Source organism: Etheostoma spectabile, chromosome 12, assembly GCF_008692095.1.
Source record: "Etheostoma spectabile isolate EspeVRDwgs_2016 chromosome 12, UIUC_Espe_1.0, whole genome shotgun sequence".
NCBI lineage: Eukaryota > Metazoa > Chordata > Actinopteri > Perciformes > Percidae > Etheostoma > Etheostoma spectabile.
The window spans coordinates 16242022-16267659 of record NC_045744.1 but is presented as its reverse complement, the minus strand read 5'-3'; the positions used below and the strand labels follow the sequence as shown (position 1 = coordinate 16267659).

General features: G+C 39.3%; 4 protein-coding genes across 13 annotated transcripts; 2 read left to right on the top strand and 2 right to left on the bottom strand.

Moving 5' to 3' along the window:
- Window positions 1-146: 146 nt before the first annotated feature.
- On the top strand, window positions 147-5538 carry aldh9a1b (aldehyde dehydrogenase 9 family, member A1b). Of its 3 annotated transcripts, none has more exons than XM_032532496.1 (12): window positions 147-259; window positions 438-653; window positions 1399-1544; window positions 1805-1934; window positions 2510-2644; window positions 3200-3396; window positions 3660-3800; window positions 3903-4091; window positions 4299-4386; window positions 4499-4640; window positions 4759-4871; window positions 5060-5538. In XM_032532496.1, exons 2-12 carry the CDS (start codon window positions 476-478, stop codon window positions 5152-5154), a joined length of 1554 nt encoding a protein of 517 aa, XP_032388387.1. In that variant the 5' UTR covers window positions 147-259; window positions 438-475; the 3' UTR covers window positions 5155-5538. The 3 variants fall into 3 exon arrangements, with proteins under 3 accessions (XP_032388387.1, XP_032388388.1, XP_032388386.1); XM_032532497.1 differs by having other exon boundaries at window positions 237-255; XM_032532495.1 differs by lacking the exon at window positions 147-259 and adding an exon at window positions 269-313.
- Window positions 1994-24836, top strand: LOC116699768 (histone-binding protein N1/N2). Of its 5 annotated transcripts, none has more exons than XM_032532502.1 (16): window positions 1994-2003; window positions 20192-20241; window positions 20372-20482; window positions 21185-21265; window positions 21406-21506; window positions 21644-21949; window positions 22020-22022; window positions 22066-22151; window positions 22235-22317; window positions 22409-22482; window positions 22966-23154; window positions 23233-23375; window positions 23906-23977; window positions 24132-24224; window positions 24334-24461; window positions 24660-24836. In XM_032532502.1, exons 3-16 carry the CDS (start codon window positions 20382-20384, stop codon window positions 24664-24666), a joined length of 1467 nt encoding a protein of 488 aa, XP_032388393.1. In that variant the 5' UTR covers window positions 1994-2003; window positions 20192-20241; window positions 20372-20381; the 3' UTR covers window positions 24667-24836. The 5 variants fall into 5 exon arrangements, with proteins under 5 accessions (XP_032388393.1, XP_032388395.1, XP_032388394.1 ...); XM_032532504.1 differs by having other exon boundaries at window positions 1995-2003; window positions 20377-20482; XM_032532503.1 differs by lacking the exon at window positions 1994-2003 and having other exon boundaries at window positions 20126-20241; window positions 20371-20482.
- Window positions 5727-9006, bottom strand: zte38 (zebrafish testis-expressed 38). Of its 4 annotated transcripts, XM_032532511.1 has the most exons (13): window positions 8763-8997; window positions 8342-8407; window positions 7981-8125; window positions 7602-7665; window positions 7400-7436; window positions 7262-7282; window positions 7135-7161; window positions 6935-7002; window positions 6694-6842; window positions 6373-6605; window positions 6099-6147; window positions 5982-6022; window positions 5727-5876 (listed from the first exon to the last, which is right to left on the bottom strand). In XM_032532511.1, the coding sequence occupies exons 1-13, from the start codon at window positions 8820-8822 to the stop codon at window positions 5832-5834; spliced, it is 1005 nt and encodes a 334-aa protein (XP_032388402.1). In that variant the 5' UTR covers window positions 8823-8997; the 3' UTR covers window positions 5727-5831. The 4 variants fall into 4 exon arrangements, with proteins under 4 accessions (XP_032388402.1, XP_032388399.1, XP_032388400.1 ...); XM_032532508.1 differs by having other exon boundaries at window positions 5982-6147; window positions 8763-9006; XM_032532509.1 differs by having other exon boundaries at window positions 5982-6147; window positions 8342-8404; window positions 8763-8838.
- Window positions 9391-13706, bottom strand: prdx1 (peroxiredoxin 1). Its single transcript, XM_032532515.1, has 6 exons — window positions 13495-13706; window positions 11916-12032; window positions 11564-11717; window positions 11349-11471; window positions 10308-10438; window positions 9391-9778 (listed from the first exon to the last, which is right to left on the bottom strand). Exons 2-6 carry the CDS (start codon window positions 12019-12021, stop codon window positions 9696-9698), a joined length of 597 nt encoding a protein of 198 aa, XP_032388406.1. The 5' UTR covers window positions 12022-12032; window positions 13495-13706; the 3' UTR covers window positions 9391-9695.
- Window positions 24837-25638: the final 802 nt, after the last annotated feature.

The window sequence follows — 25638 nt, the reverse complement described above, 5'->3', positions numbered from 1 at the left end:
TTCCATTAATTTATTTTTGATGCATTTTTTTATTTTGATGCACATCCAGCTTATAGCCGTTTAAACTATTAATTTGAATTCATAATTGTATACATTATCTTAATTTTATCTTTTTGTTGTTGATTGACAGTAAAACCAACCAATCGTCTGTTACGGTTTGATGGCTGCCAGACGCCAGTGCCTAGCAGCGTATTTGTCCCGCCTCCTAGTTGCTCAACGCTAACCTTAAAATACGAAGGCAGTGAGAAGAAGCATATAAGTAAGTTTGCTGAGACTTAAAGGTAGTAGTAAAAAACGTAAATGACGAAGCGAGGTAAAGATAGCTTGTACGTTAAGTTGAGTGAAACTCCTGTTTGCGTTTAATGTTGTCGGGTTTGCTTTAGCTAATGAAGAGACAGTGTTGCATGACGATAACCCACACAGTGTATATTTTACAGTTATCGTCCAAACTTCGAGCAACAAAACCATTTTGAGTATGCTCCAGAGGCTCGCTGCGACCCAGCGGCGGCCTGCTGCTGCTCCTCTGGCGGCAGCGGTACGATGCATCTCCTCGGGCTCAGTAGACATCACAGTCCCGCTGAACTTCTGGGCTGGGAGGAGACGGACGAGCAAAGAGAAATGCAACAAGGAAAATGTTTATGAACCTGCAACGGGTAAGCCACGCAATTCTTTGATATGAAGTTGTCTGTTGACACTCTTTCCTACCTGGACTTTGGTCATGTCTCTCTGGTAGTCTCTGGCCTGGAAAAACAAGATCAGGTATTTTGTTACGTTATCTTGACTTTATGAATACGTTTTAGTTGTTTTATATACGATACATTTCCATATTGACATGTACTTATCCAAGAAAAGTCAAATGTACTGTACACAAATTCTTTTTCCGGCAACACACTCCTTACGTATAGTATATTCAAAGTCACACATGGCCACTTTCTTTAGATAACTGTTTAATGGTCCCTGAACAGATTTAATGGAGCAGAACCAAGACATATGACCACATCCTAGCAATTATTGCTCCTTTCTACACTGCAGTACAAAGTAGGACGTGTGTGTGCGTGCGTATATATTGATATATATTTTATATTATATATATATAATTATATATATATTTATATATATATATTATTATTTTATATATATTAATTTATTTATTTATTTTAGGCTTGAAACAGGGTTCTTAAGCCCACTCTTCAAGAACTTATGTTATCATCACTAAGGCCATCATTGGAAAATGATTGGAGTGTAAATGCCACTCTACATTCAGTGTGCTACAGCCTTTAGCCTTTTTTATTTAACAATGACTAACTTTGAACCTGTACAAACTAAATGAACAAACAAAAGTGACATTTTTAACCTGTGTACTTAACTGTTCTCATCATCATATGTTTGACTTTGCAGGGCGAGTCTTGTGCCATTTGGAGCCATGTGGTGCTGTGGAGGTAGATGAGGCTGTGGAGTCTGCCAAGTCGGCCTTTGGCCATTGGAGCAAAATGTCTGGGATGGAGAGGGCAAGGATAATGATAGAAGCTGCTCATATCATAGAGGTGTTTTGGAGTTTTTTTTAGTTTGTTTGTTTTTAATTCATTTGAATGCTGCTGCTGCTACTACTACTGGGAATATGTAAATTGGCACAAATACCACATAACATTGTTGCACTTTTTTGTTGCTCTTATTTCATTCATAACTAAGATCTATTGAGTTGAAATCATACATTCAATGTAATCCAAACATCAACAAAAATACTCTTGAGATATTGTGTAACACTAACAAAATGTATTACACTTACCCTGACTTTCATTTACAGAGCAGGAGAGAGAACATTGCTGAAATGGAGGTGGTCAACAATGGGAAGTCCATCACAGAGGCCCGTCTGGACGTGGACTCGGCCAGGCTGTGTATAGAGTACTACGCAGGGCTGGCCTGCACTCTGGCGGGTTGGTACAACACAACTCTTGCTCATTAGTTACAGGTTTTCCCAACTTCCAAGGGTCTGGAGGCAGGAGGCAAATACAATAACTGATACAGGCATGATAGACATCAATTTCAAATCCTTAATTATGTTAATTATGTTAATTATGTAAATAATGTATAATAACATTCCTTTATGTAAATACCGTACCAATTCCTTATATTTCTTTATTTCTTGTATTTCTACTCTATTTATAATATTTGTGCAACTACAACACAGAGTTTCCCTTCGGGGATCAATAAAGTATTTCTGATTCTGATTCTGATTCACTAAAGATCTATCTATGTCATCCATGTTTTGTTTTTTTAATTCATCCAGGTTTTGAGGTAAAACCATCCATACGATGGCGCGTTAGCTTATTATCAGATATTGGTGAATGTTATTGTTTAGATTAGTGTTGTGATCATGTGTTAACAGAAGAAAGGCCTTATGCAATACATTATCCAGATTTAAATTGTCAGCCCTTTTTAAACCAAAATCTTATAAATGTCACCATTTTGAACCTGTTTTACAAAATACTTCTGCCTTCCAATTGTCAAGGCCAGCATATCCAGTTGCCAGGGGGATCCTTTGCCTACACCCGCAGGGAGCCCCTGGGCGTCTGTGTCGGCATCGGTGCTTGGAATTATCCTTTTCAGATAGCTGCCTGGAAATCAGCTCCAGCCCTGGCCTGTGGTATGGGAAGACATTCTCACCTTTACTACACCTAAATGATTTTACTCTGTCCGCAGCTTTCTTTGTTTATTTGTTATTTAGCATCTGTTTTAAAGGAAAAGGCTGTTTAGACTTTGGCCGTTTTAACCTTAACAGACTGTCCACCCCAACATCTCCAACAAATTGTATCAAATTTAGTTCATGCGATATTGAATATATATTGTTTTTTCATATGCTTTACAATTGGCTGCCAATTTTTTCCAGTCACTCACTTAAACATACCCTGAGCAATCCCAAAAAACTGAATGCCGTTTCACTTATAGATGGCACTACAGCAACATAATAAGCTTAAATGGTCACATCCCATCGCTCATGAGTCTGTTTCTTTGCACAAATCTTACATTTTTGATAAACAAGCCCTACAATTCTCAGTTTACATATTTCCCCAAAATCCCAGCTGCTGTCTGTGTCCTATTGTGCTGACTTGACGTAGATATACTCTCTGAGTTATTTCTAGTTGACTAGATGAGTCAAACAATGAATCTCACTCACTGTTTTGTCTGTCATCTAAAACAGGCAACTCCATGGTGTTCAAGCCATCACCAGTGACGCCTGTGACTGCAGTCATGCTGGCAGAGATCTATGCCGAGGCTGGAGCTCCAGAGGGCCTGCTCAACGTAGTGCAGGGTGGCCAGGAGACTGGCAGCTTACTCTGCCACCATCCTGACGTCGCTAAGGTGTCCTTTACTGGGAGTGTGTCCACAGGCAAGAAGGTCAGTATAATGTACATGGTAGACCTAAAAATTCTACACATACCATCATTCTTGGTGTTATTACTATGAAACATTAAATAACAAAAACACCACAGTCAATCGTAAAACACCTTGGTACATACCTCTTATAATTGGGAATTTAAGTGTCAAGATGTAGGATTTGTAGATTTAGTGTTAAAGATGTTGAGGTCTGTCTTCCATCCTAATCCTCGATGTAACCAGAAAAATCAATGGATATTCTGCCATGTGACTTTGACCGACAGATCATGGAGATGGCATCCAAGGGGGTGAAGCCTGTGACTCTGGAACTTGGGGGGAAATCTCCTCTGCTCATCTTTCAGGACAGCGATCTGGAGAACGCTGTCAGGGGAGCTCTCATGGCTAACTTCTTGTCTCAAGGCCAGGTAAATAGTGTGTATATTATATGTTGTGTTTTCATATACTATTATCTACTTGTCTCCAATGTACACACTGAGGCATATTTGATTTGATTTAATGTATCACAGGTGTGCAGCAACGGTACGAGGGTTTTTGTTCAAAAGAATATTCTGCCTGAGTTTGTGGAGGAGGTGGTGAAGAGGACACAGGCGATCGAAATAGGAGACCCACTGTTGGAGAGCACCCGAATGGGAGCTCTGGTCAACCAGCCACACCTGGAAAAAGTTCTATCATTTGTTGATCAGGCAAAGAAAGAGGTAAGGTTATGGGGCGATTATTGTAGAAAAACTATTTGCAAATGTGTGTGGAGAGTTGTATAACTGTATCACAACCCTTGTATGTAGTCAGATTTGTAAATGTGTAAAAGAATCTTCAAATGCGTAATGAGATTTGTGATGGTGTACAGGAATCTAAAAGGTAATTGAATGTAGATTGAATTAAGACCTAAATTGTGCTGTTTCTAGGGAGCTACAGTGTTGTGTGGAGGTGAACCTTTTGTCCCGTCAGATCACAAACTCAGAGGTGGATACTACATGACTCCATGTGTATTGGGTAAGACTTGCATGTATCCTTCTAGCTAACACCATAAATTATCTGAATACAGTTTAGATAGGTGACTTTGAGGTCACATACGTGTTTGTCCTTTGTTTTTTTCCTTGTATAGGTGACTGCACGGATGAGATGACCTGTGTGAAGGAGGAGATCTTTGGTCCTGTCATGTCTGTGTTGTCTTTTGAAACAGAAGAAGAGGTGCTGCATAGAGCTAATAACACCACCATGGGTCTGGCTGCAGGAGTTTTCACCAGGTGAGTTTGTGGTGAGACTTTGAGGGCAACCTTTCAAGTTTAAAGCAGCAAAATAACCAGTAGTAAAATATGAAAATGGTTAGATTAGGAAAGGAATGTGTTACTTTTGTTTCTATAGGGATGTGATGCGAGCCCATCGTGTAGTGGGACACCTCAAAGCTGGTTCCTGCTTCATTAACAACTACAACATCACTCCTGTGGAGGTGCCTTTTGGAGGGTTCAAAATGTCAGGTACAGACGGTTTGTTTGAATGCACACTAGGAGCCAAATGTTTGTGTGTGTGTACATTCAGTACTTACATATACACAGCACTACAACATCAGTAGCTAATCTAATCATTTTGGAGAGCACTTCCTAAACCTATACACCCTTATATGTCCCATCAGTGAAAGTAAACTTCTAATGTCTACATTCACCAGGCATTGGGCGGGAGAACGGTCAAGTGACAGTTGAACACTACTCCCAGCTGAAGACTGTGTTTGTGGAGATGGGAGATGTTGACTGCCTGTTCTAGGACACACACACATCAAGAGGAAGGTGGAGCTGTGACAGTGACCCGGAGACTGAAAACAGACGGTCTGGACCAAAACACTTCAGGGAAAGACCATCTAACGTTAGTATTCAAAGTGATGAAAAACAAGCCTGGACCAAGGTACCCTGTCTTGAAAATGAGCCGTGACATTTTAAAAAAACATGTTCTGAAATGTGAGATAAATGTAATACCAAGTCAATACTTTTATCCGTGCCAAATGTATTGAATTAAAGATTGTTTTCATATATATATATATATATATATATATATATATATATATATATATAGTCACATACTGTGATGTTTGATTTGCACTGTTTCTTGCTTAATATGTTCCTTCGTCCATGTGCAGAATAACATTTATAGGTTTTTACAAGTCCAGCTTTATTTCTTGAGCAATACATTTTTATACATACAGAATAATTAAAAAATGAAGCTCCTTGAACATCTCAGGTCTTAATGAATTTATATATATATAAATAAATAAAAATGAACATAATATCTGGCCTTGTGGTTAGAGACAAATATGTATGGAACCTGTCAAACACATTTTCATATGTAATAAAATAAACAGTGTTTAACAAGGCATTGAAATGAATAAATAGTTAACCTTTGTGTTTACATTGCTAGCAAAGCTTTTGTTTTGTGTAACGTTGTGGCTAAATTCTTCTCTTCCTCGACAGATTTTTGGCAGCTGCCTTTCTCTAAGAGACAAAAAAAAGATAATCACTTGTCCAGTTTGCATTGTGTCATGTATTTTTTGTAACCGGCAGACTCTAAAAAGAATCATGCCTCTAGTACAACTATACCTTTGCCAGGGGTCTCTTTGGTTTCTTGAACTGTGCAGACTCTGTTTGGAGGAAAGTCAACGGCATAAATATTTTGATTCATTTTACAGTTTTGGTACAGAAGCAGAACAGACTTACCATCTTCAGAAGGCAGATCCTCTTCGCCGTATCTTTTCGTTCGAGGGTCCTGTAATCAGGTGTTTACAATTATAATAACCTTACAGCAAACTGTACCAACTGAAGCAAAATCCTTGTTACAGGAGAACTGACAAGATTTAATAGAACCAAGCTCGATTTAGTACTTTTCCAGAAAATGACCGCAGCAAAGAAAGAGGGAATGTTGCGCTTGCTTACGTAGAGACGACTATAAAGCTGACATCCTGTACTTAAATAATCCTCTGTCTGGACTCACCTTAATCACTTCCCTCTCTGGACAGTTTCTCTGAGGAACCTGCTTGGCTTCTGTCAGGTGGTTTCCTTTTTGAAGCTTCTCCAGCCAGCCTTGTTCTGCTGACACACGCACTCTCAAGGTGTGGAATGCTGTCTGCACCTCTCCCACCTTGAAGTGCACAGCCATGCCTTCAAACCAGAGGCTGTCACATTCGCCCTCCTTAAAGCCTGGTGGTTGGTAGTCAGCAGGGGTGACTATGAAAGAAGAGCAGAAAAAGATGTTTACCTATGTAAACCAAGAAATGACACTAGATTATTTGGCAGAGACATTAATGTGTCATACAATCATCATAATAGTAGAGCTTCATGGTGAGGTACACATTGTTGGGGAGGGTATCCAGGTTCTGCATAAGCAGGAAGAGCTTCCTGATGAGCAGCACTGAGGCTCTCTTGGTGTCCTCCAATGTCACCTGCATCTCCACATCATTGTTCCTGTGGTTTCATGGAGGTTATATCATCATCAATTCAATCACACATGGAGGCCTTATCCAACACATTAATGCAAACAGAATGCCCATCCGAACCTGAGTATGTCCATCTCTGGCCCCTTCTCAGTGTATTTGAATTTGAACTGGTATGACTCAATAATGCACTGCAAAAGGAGAAGAAATGTTTCTAATCAGACTTAACACTGTAATTATGATTTGACCAAATATGCAAAATAACAGTTTGTTTCTCTTAATAATGTTAACACATAATTTCAGTATTTTAGGAGAGAACTTACATTAGGTTCATCTGGATTGGTGTACACCTAGATTGCAATAACATGTACAGAGTTATTCTGGGTTTTTTTTCTCTGTGTAAGCAATGTCTTAACTATAAATTTTGCTGTACCGACTTAATTTACATACCCCAATGAAAACAATCTGGAGCTGTTAAGAGGACAACAATGAACAATAATAAAAAAAGAATAGTGGTAGTATTGATGAAAATGGCAGACCACATGAAACATTTAAAATTCAAAGTTGTCATGGATGCGTGTAACTTACATACTGCTTCTCTAATGCATCAAAGCAGCCCATCATCCTGGAGCATACATGATTAAACAGGAGGAAAACATCAATTAAGATGGGGAATTACCTAATGCCACCAGTGCTGATTATTACTGTGAATTTACTACATCTAGTTTTGAGCTAGCTGCTGTTGTCAGCAAAGCAAAGTACTTCTGTATATTCTGGAAGTTATGATTACCATTTCACAACTTTGCTGGCACCAGGGGTGTTGCAGTCTTCACGCAAAACTTTGATGCACAAATCTGGCGAGATGGCAAAAAAATGGAATATATTACTCTTTGAAAAAGACCAATGATTACCATTATTTCATTGGTCAATTACCCTGTACATTTCTTTGGCTTTTTCAAAAAGTTTTCTTCTACTTTGAGGGTTTGCTAAAGGTCTAAAATATAGTTTATAATGGGTTTCCATTACAACTGGAATAACTATGTAGAAGACACTGCCTTTTGTAATGAAACAAGTTTTACTATAACGTTAGGTCTATTCCTATAAAGTGCATGCATGATTGTTCCTGATTTTCCAAAACCTTTAGGCTATTTACGGTCATTTGTGTTCACCTTCTAGATATCTGGATCTGTAGGCATCCTCTGGAAAAATCCCTCTGAGGTAGGTGATGGAGGAGACTGCCACAGCCATCATCCTCTTGACGAACACCAGGGATTCTTGCTTTGTTTTCAAGTCATTTAGGAATAATCCAGTCCACTTTTGGATAAACAAAGACGTTGAATCAAATGAGAAAACATTTGGGCCACATTTTGCTTGTAACTTTAAGGCCACACGATGGCGCAATTGTCTACGTTAAGTGTCCTCCAGAGCAGATTTAAAAAATAATGTTACACTTGGATTTATAAATCAATAAACTGGTTAAATCAAAAGATAACGTTAATTATCGTTTGCTAGTATGTGCTGTGGTCAAACCTCAGCAGTCTCCTCCTTGCTCTTCCTGATGCACATCTTCCCGGCTGCCATTTTCTCTTTTTCCTGCTACAGAGGTATGATTATTTGACTAAGATAAAAAGATGAATATACACGAATATTCAATTTCTGACAATACAGCAGACGTTAAAGTTAAGTAATGACCCCTTTGCTCACAGAATTATGTAAATATTTTTTTCTCCGTGTAACGTTAGTTGCCTATACCAAGACTAGCTAGCTTAAACTAGCTAAAGTTACGCAGACAATAAAATTGCTCAAACAAGACACTATCAGTGTGTTTCCCGCCAAAAGTACGTCTATGATGAGTTACATGCCATGTACATAAATTACGGTAATGATATTTAGCTAATGGGCCTTTATATAAAGTAAGCATGTGGATTGAGTGAATAATACATATTATTACCTTGTCGTTAGAAAATAACGTCTTTTTACGCACTTTAATCCATAAAGTGTGGCCTTTCATTTTCAGGCAGCACCGCCATCAGAGGAGGGGGAAGGGGGGGGGGAAGATATCAAATGGTACAGATCACAGATCCCTTGGGATAAAGTATAATTGACTTACTGACATATCACTGACAGTAAAAGTTATTTGTATATACATGGTGAATAAATGTAGTTATTAAAAACACATTTCAACTAGTCATCTGATACCAGAACCCCCGCAGTTATTTTGAAAATGGTGCAGTCGATACTCCTCAGATGCGAAAACATGCGCCACTAATGTATGTTCAGTTAGTATCTATTCTGGCATTAGGGGAAAAGGAAAAAACTATGAAAAAACGCTTTGGCTTTTATTTTTTTAAACCAATCACAACCATCCTCGGTGGCGTTAATTCCGGATAGCGAGAGAGGAGGGACAGACAATCAGAATGGCAGGCTTTGTCCGCGTTATGTACTGTACATCAGTTGAGTCCATAGACCGTCAATAATGTACGGTCTATGGTTGAGTCAGACTCAGATGTACATGACTTGATACCAATGTAAAAAAAAATGAAAAAAAGTCCTACGTAATTCAGAGAGGTGCTTGAGGCTTCATTTAAAAAAAAATTTTTTATAGTCCTTTGCATCTAACAATAGCAAGGTATATGACATGAAAGAACAAACAGACATTTATTTCAGTCCGACAGTGAAAATAGCATACAGTACCACAACATAATTACACAATGACATACGTTGGTCATAAGTGCACTATTCACTCTACAGACAAGCATCATGTTGACTACAAAAGCTGTCTCCTAACCACAGGCACAGCAGCTGACTTAAATATTGTTCCCTGGAAATGTAATCTCTAAATGAAATCTCCTACAGCAGGCTGCAGACTCTGGGTTTGGGTTTATTACTGCTTGGAGAAGAAGTCTTTGCTCTTCTGGACGTCAGGCTTGATGGTGTCATTTCCTGGTTTCCAGCCAGCTGGGCAGACTGAAAAGATAAGCCTGTAATGAGTCTTGTGCCAGTATGACACACAGTATACAACCTCTATAGCCATGGTTTTAAGCCAGTGAAATGCATTGAACGTTTGGTTGCATAATGTAAAGTTTCTTTGTGTTAGACCATGCTTAATTTATTGCCTTCCTTTAAGTTTACAATCATGTTTAAACCTGTTATAAAGCTCATATGAACCTAAGCACTAATAAGACTATCCACCATTGAATGTGAATAAGCCTTTATGGTCTTTGCCCTGTCTGACAAATATGTCAGAATTTCTTTTCCCAACAGCCAACTTAACTCAAATAATGTAAGAAGTATAAATTATCGATATAACCATAATTGGGTCATGGGGAGAAAGGTGAGTGTAATTATATCACATTTAAAGCAATCTTGAAGTTCTTTAGTAACAGAAAAGATGAATAAACTAAAAAAGTCCTATGCTACAGGACACAGCAAAATTCATCACATACTTTAAGGTGCCAAACATGCACTATGTCACAGCAGTAGGTAGGCCGCTTACCTTCTCCGTGCTTGTCAGTGAACTGAAAGGCTTGGACCAAACGCAAAGTCTCGTCAACAGAGCGTCCAACTGGGAGGTCGTTGATGGTGATCTGTCTCAGGATGCCCTTGTCATCAATGATGAACAGACCCCTGAAGGACAGAAAGAGCAGTTCTTGAGTCTCTGAAGACTCCAGACCCAAAAAGGTGCAGTACGTGAAGGCAGAAGAGTCTATGTTCTCCTACTCGATGCATGAAACATCTTTAGGGTAGCGCATTTATCAAAAAAAGAAAAAAAAATAGGGACAGTTCACCCCAAAATCAAATATACATATTTTTCCTTTTACCTGTGGAATTAATTAATCTGGATTGTTTTGGTGTGAGTTGCACAGTGGTACCGTACAGATACCATTGAGATGTCTGCCTTCTCTTAACATGTCCACATTATGGGATGTGTTATTTTGTGTCTCTGGTGCTTCCACACGCAGTCAAACTTGAAAAAAAAAAAAAACATCCATGCTGTTTTGGGTGAGATATGGGTTTCTGAATGTATCCTACCTTCAGTCTCCTGGTGAGCTGGTCAAAATCGACAGAGCCGACTACCTCATCAGCCTGACTAGCTAGCTGTACTAACTGACTGAACAAAAGATGGTACAGAAGTGAGATGCCTCACTCTGTAGCTAAAACAGAGAGCTCAACACACAGGGGGAAAAGAGGAGCTGCAGCAATGTGCAGTACAACAAAACTATGATGTTTTCTGAAAATGAAAAGGAGCATAATATGAGCACTTTAAAAATAAATGAACTAGATGGCACTCGGCTTGTGATGATCTCTCCAACACTGGGCAAACCCCAAACAATCTAGTTTGATACCATTATGAGTAAGAGGAAAAATGTGTACTTTTGATTTTGTGGTCAACTGTTCTTTTAATAATATGTAGTGTATGTATATGTATGTAAAGAAAAGTGTGCCATCACCCTCAGGTTGCAACAGCAACTAACACTGGCTTTATGGTTTCTAATCTTTATCGCAGCACACTAAAACTCCACATTGTTAAACCCACCTGTAGGCGATGCCCTCATCCTCCTTTAGGACACCATAGTCTGTGGAGATGGTGCGCCGTGTGTCAGATACTAGGGGAATCTTCATGGCACCCAGACCGCCCTGCTTTCGTGGTGTGTTGGTCCTTTGAGAACATAAAAACCAAAAGGAGATAGTGAGGATTTTGCAAGAATGAATCCATACACAATCACTGTAAAAGAAAAAGCTTTTAAATACCATGCAAAATGGGAGAAGTGTGAGTCAACAGAGGCGGCGATGATCTCACAGCCGATCTTCCTGAAGTCTTCGGCTGCGTCACTGAAAGCGATGATCTCAGTTGGACACACAAAGGTAAAATCCAGTGGATAGAAGAAAAAGATAACATATTTCCCTGCACCAAAAAGGGAAAGACAACAAATAAGGCTATTGCATTTCAAATGCGACAATGATCCTACGGCCTTTAGTAGTGTAAATGAATGTCTATTCAATATATTGTGGAATCACAAAGCAGTGAATCAGACTCCAGGAGAGAGCGGCATCAAAGCATGTCCTCCACTCAACAGAGGATGAGACACAGGCGGAGGTATACCTCTGTAGTCGGACAGCTTCAGGTCGTTGAACTGTCCGTCTGGCATCACCGCCTTAGCGGTGAAGTCTGGGGCCAGCTTTCCAATTTGAGCCTTGCCTGCCGCCATCTTCAGTCTAACTGGATAACAGAAGAAGAAAACGGTTTAGGTGTTAAACAAGCACTTCACAAAAACAGCTGTTCATTGTTGCTTTGGTGTAGAATCATAAATAAAGCAGAGCCCTTCTTCCAATTTGATCTCCCTCTATCTAGAAAAAATGAAAAAAAATTGTCCCATTTAGGGCTGCAAGTAATAATTTGAGGAATTTTCTGATCTGCTGATTAAATTGAGAAATTTGTATATAATTTGTCTGAAAACAGTTAAAAATGTAAATTTCCAATTATTATTTTATCTTAGTTATTTGTTTATTATTTTTCCATATGTAAGGACTGTTAGCTAAAACCGATCAGGGTTTATTAAGCTGTTATTAAGATGTAAGGGTCCCTGGGATGGGTGGGATAGAAAAATGAAAGGGACTCTGTTGATGTATTGTTTACTGCAACTGCGAAGAAATAAAAAATTAACAAAATGAATAAATAAATGTATATATCCAGAGCCCACAGTAAGTGACATCCTGAAGTTATAAGTTTTAATTGAGCAGCAGTCCAAAAACCCAAAACATTAAGTTGCCATTATATGAAAATGAAGAGAAAAAAGCAAATCCTCACATTAGAGACAATTTTCTCAATAAAAAAAATAAAAATAAAAAGATCAATCGATTATTAAATGGTTGACAATTTTCTGTCGATCATAATCATAATATATTAGTGTCACATGGAAGTAGCCCTGTAGTCTACTATAGAGCTACTATGTCAGCATGAAGAGATAAAAGACAAAAGATTTTTGATGAACTTAAAATATGAAACTACTGATTAATATCGGATCTAGGTAAAATGTTGAATTCATTGTGTTCCCCTCAGAGCTCTGAGTGCTTAAACTGGCAACAACCAAAACCAATGAACCATTTCCACTTCTCCGTTTAATTTCACAGGTGTTTCCGCATATGGACATCTACAAAACAATGGATCTCTTTCTTTTCTTTATGCATATCCCTGGTAGTCAACATTTTCATGAACTTGCCCACCTGTGTTCAATGGTCTAGGTAAAAACTGAAAAAGCCCGAGTGCCTTTTTAGGATTTCACTAAATTAGCTCAAGTTAACGTTAACGTCAACTTAAGCACCAAAAAAAACGACATTTCCATTTGAAATTTTAGAGGAATCGGTAAATTAGCCTAGTTTCTGTCGGTGGAAACTTTAACAAAAACAAACTAGCAACAAATTCACCTTTTTCTTATAACATCTAGGCTACTTATAAAAACTTACTTACTAGGCTACTATACTTTTTTTCAAAATGAAGAAGATCATAATTTGGTGAAAACCCACTTGTTGAACTGTGAATTCAGCCAAAGCTCCGCAACTAAACTCGTAGAGTAGAAAATAAATAAATAAACGGAACAAATGAGCACTTTGAATAACAAACTTAAGCTTTAAAACAGCACGAGAACAGCCTAATTAAATGTGTTCTATAACACATGGCCTACCTCAGCTTTGACCGGTCCGCACCAACAGAACCAGAAGAGCAGAGTGAACGAGCTGGCAAGCTCGATTGAGGAATTTATACCGCGGTTTACTTCTCGCGATAAGACGTGTACATTTCGCAGAACGTGACTACAGCTCACTTCAGTCCAGTTCCCAAATTTCAACCTTCCACTACACCGGCATGACTTTGCAATTTTCCTTATGACTTCTGTGAAAACATGTTGCTATTTCTTGTGAAACCACAAGAGGCATTTGTGTATGTAGTCTTCACATAACAAAAATTCTTATTACAAGTCTAACAGACCAATCCATGTGGGACCTCTATATTTCATCCATCTTCACTAGTCAGATGTATAGGACAGCCTTCCCTTTCTAGATTAGTTCTACAGCCAGTTGTGATGAAAAACACTGAATCTATTAATACTTTAAAAAAAGGACAAGTATTTTTTTTTTATGTTTTGTATCCTCATCCAAGGTACACAGCCACAGGGGTTACAGTCATGAGGTTTCATCATATGACTCAGCTATACGTAGTCATCATGAGCAGACAGACATTAAACAACACTTTCACATTGCTGCTGCAACCTTGGCTCTCAGTTGCAGCATCTTAGTGCCTTTTCAATGATTTACTGATTTACTTCCCTGTTCAGGAAATTCACCATCACTCCATCCAACCCCCCTTTTTGATTTGGTCTTTTCCTCTTAGTTTAAGGAACAGACAACTCCAATTTTTTTAACTTCTGCCCAGGGCTGAGACCCTCAGACATGGCTTTAAAGAAGATAATAAGGTCACAGTCAACATTAAAGTTATTATTTTTGCATTGTAATAGATTTTCATTAGACATTTCAGAGGAATCTAAAGGAACTCATTTCAACGAATCAGCAGTTTCCCAAAACAGATACAAACAATAGCACCATTGTTTTTGAAACACATAGAACAAATTCAATACACTTTATAAAGACAGAGACCATTTCCCATTCTTCATTGCATTGAGCTCTGTAGGACTGTTGCACATGCTGGCCAGTTCCTCCATGTTTCCTGCATTGTCACTTACCACCAAGCTCTTTTTTATTTACAGTGGGATTTACTGCGTGGGCGGTGCACTGTTGCAACATCTTGTACTTATCCTGTGGGCTGCAGAAGACATTTTTCATTCTCATTTCCTCCTCACCTCTGCTAACTTCATGACAAGGCTGAGGAACAGCAACTCCTGTAAATGTTTACACCGGCAGCAGTTATAATGAAAAGGGGATTTAAATTATCAGATCGTCTGTTATAGATAATAAGTATATAGATCATTTGTTTGCTTTTTTAATGTATGAGGAGTACATAAGTTTTACTTCTTCTTACTCCTTTTCGCACATGTAATAGAGGGATGTTAAAGAAGGATACTTTGTTTGTTATGTTTCTCTCCAATTTTTTTGTTTTAGTATTTCTTTTTATTATTATTTTTATACACTTTCTCTTGCATGTTCGAAATAAAGATATCAATCAATCAATCAATGTATGTTTGTCTGTTTATCTTTCACAGCTTTTGTACTGGTTTTACAAAAATGACATAACTTCTGTTAACGTAAATAATGATCGGGAGGTGGTACCCTGTTGATTGGTGAAGTCATACGCTATCTGTCTGTCCTCTTTAATGATTGGCTGTACAGTCCTAATGTCACACTGAGACTCCACAGGACAGGGTGAGACATTTTCTATTATTTCATCATCAATCAAGACATATATTTATAGTTTGTAAAAAAATATGTGCATTTTCCCCATTAATTATATCTCTGCTATTCCCAAATTTTTACTTAAGGTTAAATGTATAGTTCAGATTGTTGGACAAAAGTGTAAAGCTCTGACTGCTGACTACAAAGATCTGTACATATTTCCCATATCTAATTTACACCCAACACTAATATAGTGAACAACAAGCTTTGTGTGTGACAATTACACCCCTCCTGAAAGTGAAAACCCAATGAAAGGGAAGTGAAGCTGGTTTCACAGTGCCACATGCTGTGGGCACAAATTGCATTGTAGTTTTGTCATTGAGTTTTATGTCAAACTAGCTAGATAGTAGATATGATTTAGTGGACCCGGAGCTTCTCTATCACTCTGAGTGGACCTATTGAGAAATTCCTAACCACAAAAGTACAATTTTATCACAAATCAAATATCAAAAAAATAAAAATAGTTGCACATGTATACTGTGCATACTGTCTGTCTTCTAACCATCGTTTGTAGACAAGATAAACTTGCATTGTATTAGTTCACCTGAGTCTATATAACATGGACAGAAAGAGGTTGTTATCTGCTAACAGCCCCTCCAACGTGCCTCCATTCTTCACTGTCACCAAGCGACGTCTTTGCATGCTGTTGCCAGGAGCAGCGCATCAAGGGCCAGATAAGAGGGGACACACAATAACCTCTTGTTAGAAGCACCGCGGTGGGCTAGTGATCAAACGTGGACCTGTGTTCATCTCCTGTTTCACAATGTACCCATAATTAGTGCATCTGCTCAACTGCTGGCTCCATAGCAGCTGGATGTTTGAAGGGCCCATCATTTTGGTCATGTTTAGCCGTGCAAATAATCCAAACACTTCTTTTAAACCGATGAAAACTATTGCAAAGTATTGGTACTTTCAATCAAATATTGGTAAATAAATGCAGTTCTGTGCTCTTTTTAAATAATTTACAGTTTAAAGTCCATACACGTGGGGGTATACAAATATGTTTAAAGGCTTCACATATTGTTTTTGATGGATCAATGGTATGTAGTGTACCACTGCTCTGTGGGATTTTCATTAAAATGTGTATTGGTTATCAGCTCTAACACACTCAACCAATGAAAGCAACAGATCCTAAAGGATATTGCAAAGTGTTTTAAAACGTTTGGAGGACATGTTAATTTTAACAAGAAAATAAAAAATTGGACCAGTTCACAATGTCCTCACATTGAAATGACTTGTGTTGTTTGGGATGTCATGGGATGAAATGAATAGTTTGACACTTTTGGGAAATGTGCTGGTTAGCTTAGCTTAGCATTTGGACAGGAAAGAGGGGCATACAGCTAGCCTGGCTCAGTCCAAAGGTAACAAAACTCGCCTATGAGCATTTAAATTTAAAGTTCAAACACATTATAACTTCATTGTTTAAGTTGTACACATTTTGTTACCTTAGGACAGAGCCAAACTGGCTGGCCATGTTTCCAGTCTAAAATAAGCTAACTGGCTGCTAACTATATATTTAACAGACAAACAAGAGAGTGGTTGAACCTTTAAAGATAAACATTACTCCTGTTCTCTTTACCTTCAGTCTTCTGCAATATAGCTGTCACCTAAAATGAATTCCCCCAAGAATCTTTCCACTCAAACGACTTCTGATTGAAATAAATGTGAGTTAAATGAGCTTTGGTGTGTTGTCTTGGTAGATTTTACTGTGCAATTATAGTTGTTGTCTTTAATTATGACAGTCTGAGGAGGGATAAGTGGGATTATCTCAGTGTGAGGTTGATTGGATGCCAGGTCCAGACTTGTCTAGACGAGGGAGGCAGGGAGTGGAGTGGAGCCAGCAGGAGGAGCTTATGAGGAGAGCGGGGCAATCCCTGTCCTTCACACAGAAGGACATGACAGCAGCACTTAGTATGTGGCTTCATATATACTGTACATTTATATGTATGGTATAAGACAAAAGTTTGGACACACCTTCTCATTCAATGCGTTTTCTTTTTTTACATGACTATTTACATTGTAGGTTATCACTGAAGGCATCAAAACTACGACTAAACACACATTGAATTATGTACTTAACAAAAAAGTGTGAAATAACTGAAAACATGTCTTATATTCTAGTTAAGTAAAGTAGCCACCCTTTGCTCTGATTACTGCTTTGCACACTCTTGTCATTCTATTGATGAGCAAGAGGTAGTCACCTGAAATGGTTTCCCAACAGTCATGAAGGAGTTCCCAGAGATGCTCAGCACTTGTCGGCCCTTTTGCCTTCACTCTGGGGTCCAGCTCTCTCCAAACCATCTCGATTGGGTTCAGGTCCGGTGACTGTGGAGGCGCAGTACTCCATCACTCTCCTTATTGGTCAAATAGCCCTTACACAGCCTGGAGGTGTGTTTGGGGTCATTGTCTTGTTGAAAAACAAATGATGGTCCAACTAAACGCAAACCGGATGGGATGGCATGTCGCTGCAGGATGCTGTGGTAGCCATGCTGGTTCAGTATGCCTTTAGTTTGGAGTAAATCCCCGACAGTGTCACCAGCAAAGCACCCCCACACCATCACACCTCCTCCTCCATGCTTTACGGTGGGAACCAGGCATGTAGAATCCATCCGGTCACCTTTTCTCCGTCGCACAAAGACACAGCGGTTGGAACCAAAGATCTCCAACTTGGACTCATCGGACCAAAGCCCAGATTTCCACTTGTCTAATGTTTATTCCTTGTGTTTCTTGGCCCAAACAAATCTCTTCCGCTTGTTGCCTCTCCTTAGCAGTGGTTTCCTAGCTGCTATTTGACCATGAAGGCCTGATTCACACAATCTCCTCTTAACAGTTCTGGAGATGTGTCGTGTCTGCTAGAACTCTGTGTGGTATTCATCTGGTCTCTAATCTGAGCTGCTGTTAACTTGTGATTTTCTGCAGCAGCAGAGGTGACTCTAGGTCTTCCTTTCCTGGGGCGGTCCTCATGTGAGCCAGTTTCGTTGTAGTGCTTGATGGTTTTTGCGACTGCACTTTTGGACACATTCAAAGTTTTCACAATTTTCTGGACTGACTGACCGTCATTTCTTAAAGTAACTTGTTTCTCTTTACTTAGCTGATTGATTCTTGCCATTTATGATTTCTAACAGTTGTCCCATAGGGCTGTTGGCTGTGTATCAACCTGACTTCTGCACAACACAACTGATGGTCCCAACTCTATTAATAAGGCAAGAAATTCCACTAATTAACCCTGACAAGGCACACCTGTGAAGTAAAAACCATTTCAGGTGACTACCTCATGAAGCTCATTGAGAGAACACCAAGAGTTTGCAGCACTATCAAAAAAGCAAAGGGTGGCTACTTTGAAGAAATATATTCTTCAAAATATTGAAGAATATAAGACATGTTTTCAGTTATTTCACACTTTTTTGTTAAGTACATAAGTCCACATGTGTTCATTCATGGTTGTGATGCCGCAGTGAATCAGAAGGTAGTTCCAAACTTTTGGCCTGTACTGTATCTATCTATCTATCTATCTATATATATATCTATATATATATAGATTATATATATATATACATATGTTTTTTTTTTTACAGCGGTTACAGACACACACACACACACACACACCACACACACACACACACACACACACACACACACACACACACCCACACACACACACACACCAGATTACTACTTATTTTACAATAACAGAGATTATTGCAGATCTGCCCATTCATGACATAACAATGGCTAATTTAACTGACAAACAAAAATAAATGCATTTTGAAAAACACTGGAATGAAAATAAATTAACTCTAACAAACGTTTATCTTGAAAAAAGCAGAATGAAATAATGTCATTGTAACCGGCAGATTTTTTAAACATGCATTGATTATCTCACTTTTTGTTGCATTATACTGTATTTTTTCTTCATTATGTGATTATTTCACAATGTCATATTTACATATTACATATTTACATATTTACTTGATCTCTGCATTTCCATAGTAGTAGTAGTAGTAGAAGTAGCTATTGCAGTAGTAGTATTTGGATTTGTTTACATCTTGGATTTACATTTTGGATTTGTTTACATCGGTCAACCCCGTGGCTCTGGCTGGGGAGGAGGTCTCGTGGTAGATTATTGCTAAATTGAAAGTCTCGCCGGTGTCTGTCCCTGTCTCCAGCTCCTCTGAATCTGCAAGTTGTCTGGTCCCACTCCAACCATCATTGCTGCTGTCTACCGCCCCCCTAAACCCAACAGTGTGTTGTATAGTATTTGTTTTGCAGTTGTATAGTATTTGTTTTGCTGTATAGTATTTGTTTTGCAGTTGTATAGTATTTGTTTTGCTGTATAGTATTTGTTGTGCAGTTGTATAGTATTTGTTTTGCTGTATAGTATTTGTTTTGCAGTTGTATAGTATTTGTTTTGCTGTATAGTATTTGTTTTGCTGTTGTATACTATTTGTTTTGTTTTGCTATATAGTATTTGTTTTGCTGTTTTTAATATATGAATTCCTTGTGCGGTGTCCTTGAGTGCCAAGAAAGGCGCCTTTAAATAAAATGTATTATTATTGTTATTATTAGTAGCAAAGATTATACAATCCGTGGAAGAACATGACATCACCTTGTCATGGTCTACATTTGCTCTGTGCCTTTAAGAATTATCCCACCTTTTGTTAGATTATACCGTATTTTTTCGTATTCAAATGATATGAGTATTTTAAAATGTCATATTTATTTAATGTTGAACACTCTGGGACTCCATAAAAACAGTACTAGTTGTAGTAGTAGTAGTAGGCAGCAGCAGCAGCAGCAGCAGCAAAGAGTATAGGGTCCATGCAGTTGGAGCACTCGCTGTCATCTTGTCATGGGCTACATTTGCTCTGTGCCTTTAAGAATGATCCCGCGCTGGTTTATGAACCCGGAAATTGAGCGGAAAGAGCAACAATATTTCGCGCCAAATTGAAACAATGGAGCAGTCAGCCTAAGTTGCAGGGACGACCTAAGACACAAATCACCCTTTCAGTCGTCATTTCTCGGACAAGGTATGTAATTTGTCACTGGAAGACTTGCAGTGCTTTTACACAGAATACATGTTTACCGGCCCAACTTGTGTTTGGGTACGACTTTTGGTTTGTTGAGTCAAGTTGATAAGTCGTTTTCTTTGTGTCCAGTTTTAGCTAACATGGAGGAGGCCAACAAACTAATCGGCACGGGCAAGAAGTACCTGGTGATGGGGAAGGTGGTGGAGGCAGTGAACGCCCTGCAGGAGGCCTGCGGCATGCTGTGAGTTAGTTATATAGTTATCAGACAACAGTATCTACTGAAGCAGCAAACCGCTGCAGCTAAAGTGCTTTCAAATACTTTAAACAACCAGATAATAGTCAGCAGTGCGGCGACACGCTTACATTTGAATGTAGCTTTTCTTAAAGCTTGTATGAACATGAAAATGTGGACAATAACGAACACAAGGTATGTCAAGCCTCAATATTAATCCTTAAAATGGAGCGGAGTAAGTGAAAACTTTTTAAAATTAAAATAATTAGGCACATAGGTGTTTGCATTTGCAGGTTGATTTTTTTTTTTTTTTTTTTTTTTTTTTTTTTTTTTTTTTTTTTCACAGATGTGCAGATTAATTTGGGGAGAAAATTCGTAACCAGGAGAGGGTAGCTGTTCAGCAGGTCTTATCCTAGCAGGATGCAAAGTTGTATAAATATATCATGGTGAAGTCAAGTCTTACATATGAACCACTCTTAAAAATAGTCATTCTATATATTAAGCCTGTATACTCACTAACTTGTATGAAAGTCTTGTTACATCCATGCTTGTAACCGTAACTACAGAACTCTGAGCATTTCCTGCTGTTTGTAATGGAAGTTAAAGGTGTATTACACAACTGAAGGAGAACATTATGCCTCAGTGTTTTCCATGTCTGCTTTTATACTGATTTGTAAATCTGACATTACATCTTAATTTTTCTTTTGTCAGAGCTAAAAAGTATGGAGACACCGCAGACGAGTGTGGAGAGGCTTTCTTCTGGTGTGGTAAAGCGCTGCTGGATTTGGCACGGTAAACTCATCAGTCTTTAGTCAATTGTTTTTAGAATAGGAATATAGCCTACTTTAGGCTTGTGCTAGCTATGTGTGTCTATTTTTTTTAAATTTAAGAAACTTCTTGAAATGCAGACCTAACTGACATCTTTGTTGTAGGATGGAGAACTCTGTCCTAGGTAATGCTCTGGAAGGAGTACCGGAGGAGGATGAAGAAAAACCCAAGGACTCCAACGTTGACAGCACAGAAAACATTGATGGTGAGGGAATAATGTAACATTAAAAAAAAAAAAAACACGGTCATTTTCATCTTTTTTGGCTTCTTATGACCTTTTCCTTCTTCTTATGATGGAAGCTGTTTGTACAGCTCATCCTAACTGTCCTCTAACTTCAACAGAAAAGACCAGAGATGAGCTGAGAGTTCAGGTGTACGACGCCATGGCCGAGAAAAAAAATGAGGACTTGGACAAGGTTGAAGCGAAAAAGGCCGGAGGCGAGGGGGAGAAGGCCGGAGGCGAGGGGGAGAAGGCCGGAGGCGAGGGGGAGAAGGCCGGAGGCGAGGGGGAGAAGGCCGAGGGTTGTGATGAGCAACAGAATAGTAAAAAAGATGAGGAAAAAAGCGGGGTTAATGAAAGTAAAGACAAGGTAGAAAACGGCAAGGAAGCCCAGAAAGAATCGGGAGATAAGGAAGAGAAAACAGAAGGTGACTTTTCCTTTTTTTTTTTTTTCTGTTCAACAGAATTCTACAGATCTTTATTGCAAATAGCTTTCAGATGGTTGAAATATGTTGCCTAATTTATCCAAACACTGATGTTTCAGATGGTGGTGAGGAGGAGGAGAAGGAAGACTGTGATGTAGAAATGGAGGGTGATGCAGAAGAGCAAGAAGATAGCGCTGCTGAGAAGGTACTTGACCCAATTGGCTCAAGTACACCTCAAAAGGGCTCGGCTGAACGTGTGATTGAAGTCGTTTTTTTTTTTTCTTTCAGGACAGTGACGAGGAGGAGGAGGAGGTGGGAAACCTGCAGCTCGCCTGGGAGATGTTGGAAGTAGCTAAAGTCATCTATAAAAGGTAATGGCAACGCTGGCTGTGTACTGAGCCATTATTGGGAGGATCTAAATTTGATGGTCACTGGTTTTCCTTTTTTATTTAAAAAAAAAAGGAAAGAGGCTAAGGAGGATCAACTCATGGCAGCCCAGACTCACTTGAAACTGGGTGAAGTTTCTTCTGAATCAGGTACTAACAAATCAGTCTCCAGCTTTGCGCACTTCATTGTTGTAACACCTGGAGTCGGTTGATTTTTGTAGGGCTGAAAAAAAAATTTATTGACCGAAAAATGCCAACCATCTTCTGGTTCTAGCATCACGTGACGATTTGCTGCTTTTCTCTTTATATCGCTGTAAATTCAACAACTGCTGGATGCACAAAACAAGCAGTTTTTATGAACATTGAGAGGAACATTCACTATATTGACCACTGTCTGAAATTGTACAGGGATAGTCATGTTCTTAGCTAGAACATGCATATTAAATCCTACATATTATGGATTTCTACCACACTAAATTATATTTAAGAGTAATCCACAAACGTTTTTGTTTGGACCCTAAATGCTGCCTTCAGACTGTGTAGTAACTTAGCAAAATGTCTCAAACCGGTTTTCCTCCTGAAACGTTGTTTCCTTGTTGAGAGATTCCTTTAGCTGCTGCCTCTCTCTTCCAGGAAATTACACACAGGCGTTAGAGGATTTCCAGGAGTGTCTGAAGTTGCAGGTGAAGCACCTGGACTCAGACAGCCGTCTGCTTGCTGAGACTCACTACCAGCTAGGTCTGACCTACAGCTTGGATCTCCAGTACAGCCAGGCCATCGAGGAGCTGAAGAGCTCCATCTCTGTCATTAGGAGCAGGCTGGGTAAGCAGGGATGGCTTCCACATTTTCAATGTAGCAGCAGACATGTTTGAATGCCAACATTCCCACCGTGTCTGGCAGACAAACTGCAGGAGCTGCTGGACAAGGCCGAGGGCCCCGAGGCGCTGCCAGAGGAGAGGAAGGAGATGGAGGAGCTGAAGGCTCTGCTGCCAGAGATCCAGGACAAGGTGGAGGACGCCACAGAGGGTCTAAAGGGGGCACTGGTGAGTTAAGGATCATGCTTTCTTTACAATGTAAAGAGGCATGGTTTGTGATGTCACTACATAACAATTACTAGAGGCCTTTTGGACATTTACAAATCGTTTTGTTTTCACATCTATCAAATGCGCAAAATTGCATTGTGGGATTAGTTAGCCGAATTTGCATACATAATATGGCCACAAAATAATGGGAGGCAAATGTAGTGGGTAATATTGGTAAAGAGCCCCTGTTTTATTACACTCTGCTGTGGCTGACAGCCTTTACACCAGGGGTCTCAACTGGTGCTGTACAGGAACTTGGCTCTGGGCTGTCATGTGTCATCAGCCTTAGTGCAGGAGTCTAACATGTGTCAGCCCCATGGAGGGAATCACTGGGCCTTGTTTTTTTTTTTTTGCCATCCTGTTCTGTATAGAAGATGCACACATGATGTATTCAACCCAAACTTTAGACCTCATTTGAGATTCTCAGGTTAAACAAACAAGAGCAACTGTATAAAGGTTTGATTCTAACTCTAATTGAATGTACCTGTCAGGACGGAGGCTCTACTTCCTCTGCATTCCCTGGCTCAGCTGTGCACAATGGGCCCTCCTCATCCAGCTCAAAGGTAACATCTGAAGGGAATACTGAAGAAACTATTCATACTGGTGATTGTGTGTATGTAGGAATATTATTGTATTGCCTATACATGAGTGATTTGATTGGCTTAATTATTTTTCACTCTTTAAGTACTGACGTGAAGCGGTCTGTCCTCTACCTAGATTGACAGCACGTCAACCAACGAGGTCAGCTCTACCAATGAACACGCCTCCACAGCTCCAGTCTCTAACATCTCCCACCTGGTCAGGAAGAAGGTCAGGGAGCCTTGATGTCTTGTTGGAATCTAAAAATTAGGAAAATGATTTGCACAGATCTTTTGCACAGCAGTATTGTCTAATTTGAGTGAACCTGTCTAAATTACAGAGGAAACCAGAGGAGAGTCCGGTGAAGGAGGGTGTTAAGAAGGTGAAGCAGAATGATGGACAGACTAACGGTGCTCACAAAGCCAACGGAGACACTAATGGACACGCTGACAGTACGGAAGTCAAGAAGTAAGAGACGCAGTGTTGGCTGACATGGTCACGGCGCCAACCTGGCCCCAATTGTATTTAATGCTGCTTTAACCATTTAAAGCTTAGAACAAGTGCTGAAAAGCAGATCGTCCTAACTCCAGGGCCTGATAAAACAGGCTTTTAGTGTACAGCATTGTTTTCTGCTGTTGAGTCTAACTCAAACTCCTTCCTTTCCAGTCAGTGAAGCTGGACTCATCCTGGTTTTGCCTCTACCCAAGAAGAGATTCACCAACATGCTGAGCTCTTAATGTCGCTATACTTGTTATGTGTATCTTTTTTCTATACTTGTTGTGATGTTAGTGTTTATTCACATATGTAACCTATACAATTTAATAAAGAATATATTTGATAAACCTTGTTTAATAAACTCTGATTTTATTATATGAAGAAATTGCGCACAGTAGCTGCAATGATGTATTGTATGATAAGGCCTAATAACTGCACACTGGATAAGTAGTCCTACACTGACGATTGCGTGCAGTGATTGACATGCAGTTAGACATCCCCCCCCCCCCCCCCCCCCCCCCATAGCCCTTATTGGGGCATCGGAACAGGGAGCTGTGTAATTTTGCAAATTTCACAACTGGCTGTAGGTGGTGCCATGTAGTTCTACTGGAACAAAGGGTCAGTTAGCAAATATGACAGTTGGCTTTATAAGTCTTACCTCCTGCATCATTGTCTATGTCCCATTGAACTGGTATTCACATAAGCCGGGCCTTGGAACAAAGACTTAAATGGAAAGCAGCCTTTTTTTCTATTCAGGTTGATTAAACCTGTGCTTCTCCTGCAATGGCAAGCCAGATTGTATGCTAGGAAAAAGGTCAAATTTTGCTTTGAATTTTTGTTAAATTCTATAATTTTAGACACTTCCACTTTTTTTATAAAGATGTCTGGGATGGACACAAATTAGCAAAACAAGCAAACTGAAAACAGTGGAGGGGTCATGTAATGGTTTTACTTTAAGACTAGATTTTCTTTTTTTTTCTAAAATGTCTACTGTATCAACCTGGGGAAACAAAGTATTTGTTTATGCTTAACGACCATTTAGACCACTTATCTTTCCAATGGAGCTTACCTTCACAGCACACATCTCGACCTGTCATAGAATGAAAAGTACAGATAATTATTCAGGGCCCTGTACTGTACATGCTGGTGT

Bases quoted from the DNA above. Each gene is read 5' to 3' on its own strand.
- aldh9a1b (XM_032532495.1), top strand. The intron at 3,397-3,659 runs GTCAGTATAATG...TTTGACCGACAG, and splicing joins GTGTGTCCACAGGCAAGAAG to ATCATGGAGATGGCATCCAA. The intron at 3,801-3,902 runs GTAAATAGTGTG...AATGTATCACAG, and splicing joins ACTTCTTGTCTCAAGGCCAG to GTGTGCAGCAACGGTACGAG.
- zte38 (XM_032532508.1), bottom strand. From the start codon at position 8,822: ATGAAAGGCCACACTTTATGGATTAAAGTGCGTAAAAAGACGTTATTT. The intron at 7,003-7,134 runs GTAAGTTCTCTC...CTCCTTTTGCAG, and splicing joins CCAATCCAGATGAACCTAAT to TGCATTATTGAGTCATACCA. The intron at 6,148-6,372 runs GTGAGTCCAGAC...ACCTGATTACAG, and splicing joins CAGAGAGGGAAGTGATTAAG to GACCCTCGAACGAAAAGATA.
- LOC116699768 (XM_032532502.1), top strand. From the start codon at position 20,382: ATGGAGGAGGCCAACAAACTAATCGGCACGGGCAAGAAGTACCTGGTG. The intron at 22,318-22,408 runs GTAATGGCAACG...TAAAAAAAAAAG, and splicing joins GCTAAAGTCATCTATAAAAG to GAAAGAGGCTAAGGAGGATC. The intron at 23,376-23,905 runs GTGAGTTAAGGA...TGTACCTGTCAG, and splicing joins AGGGTCTAAAGGGGGCACTG to GACGGAGGCTCTACTTCCTC.
- prdx1 (XM_032532515.1), bottom strand. From the start codon at position 12,021: ATGGCGGCAGGCAAGGCTCAAATTGGAAAGCTGGCCCCAGACTTCACC. The intron at 11,472-11,563 runs GTATTTAAAAGC...ATGTTCTCAAAG, and splicing joins CACTTCTCCCATTTTGCATG to GACCAACACACCACGAAAGC. The intron at 9,779-10,307 runs GTAAGCGGCCTA...TTATCTTTTCAG, and splicing joins CACTGACAAGCACGGAGAAG to TCTGCCCAGCTGGCTGGAAA.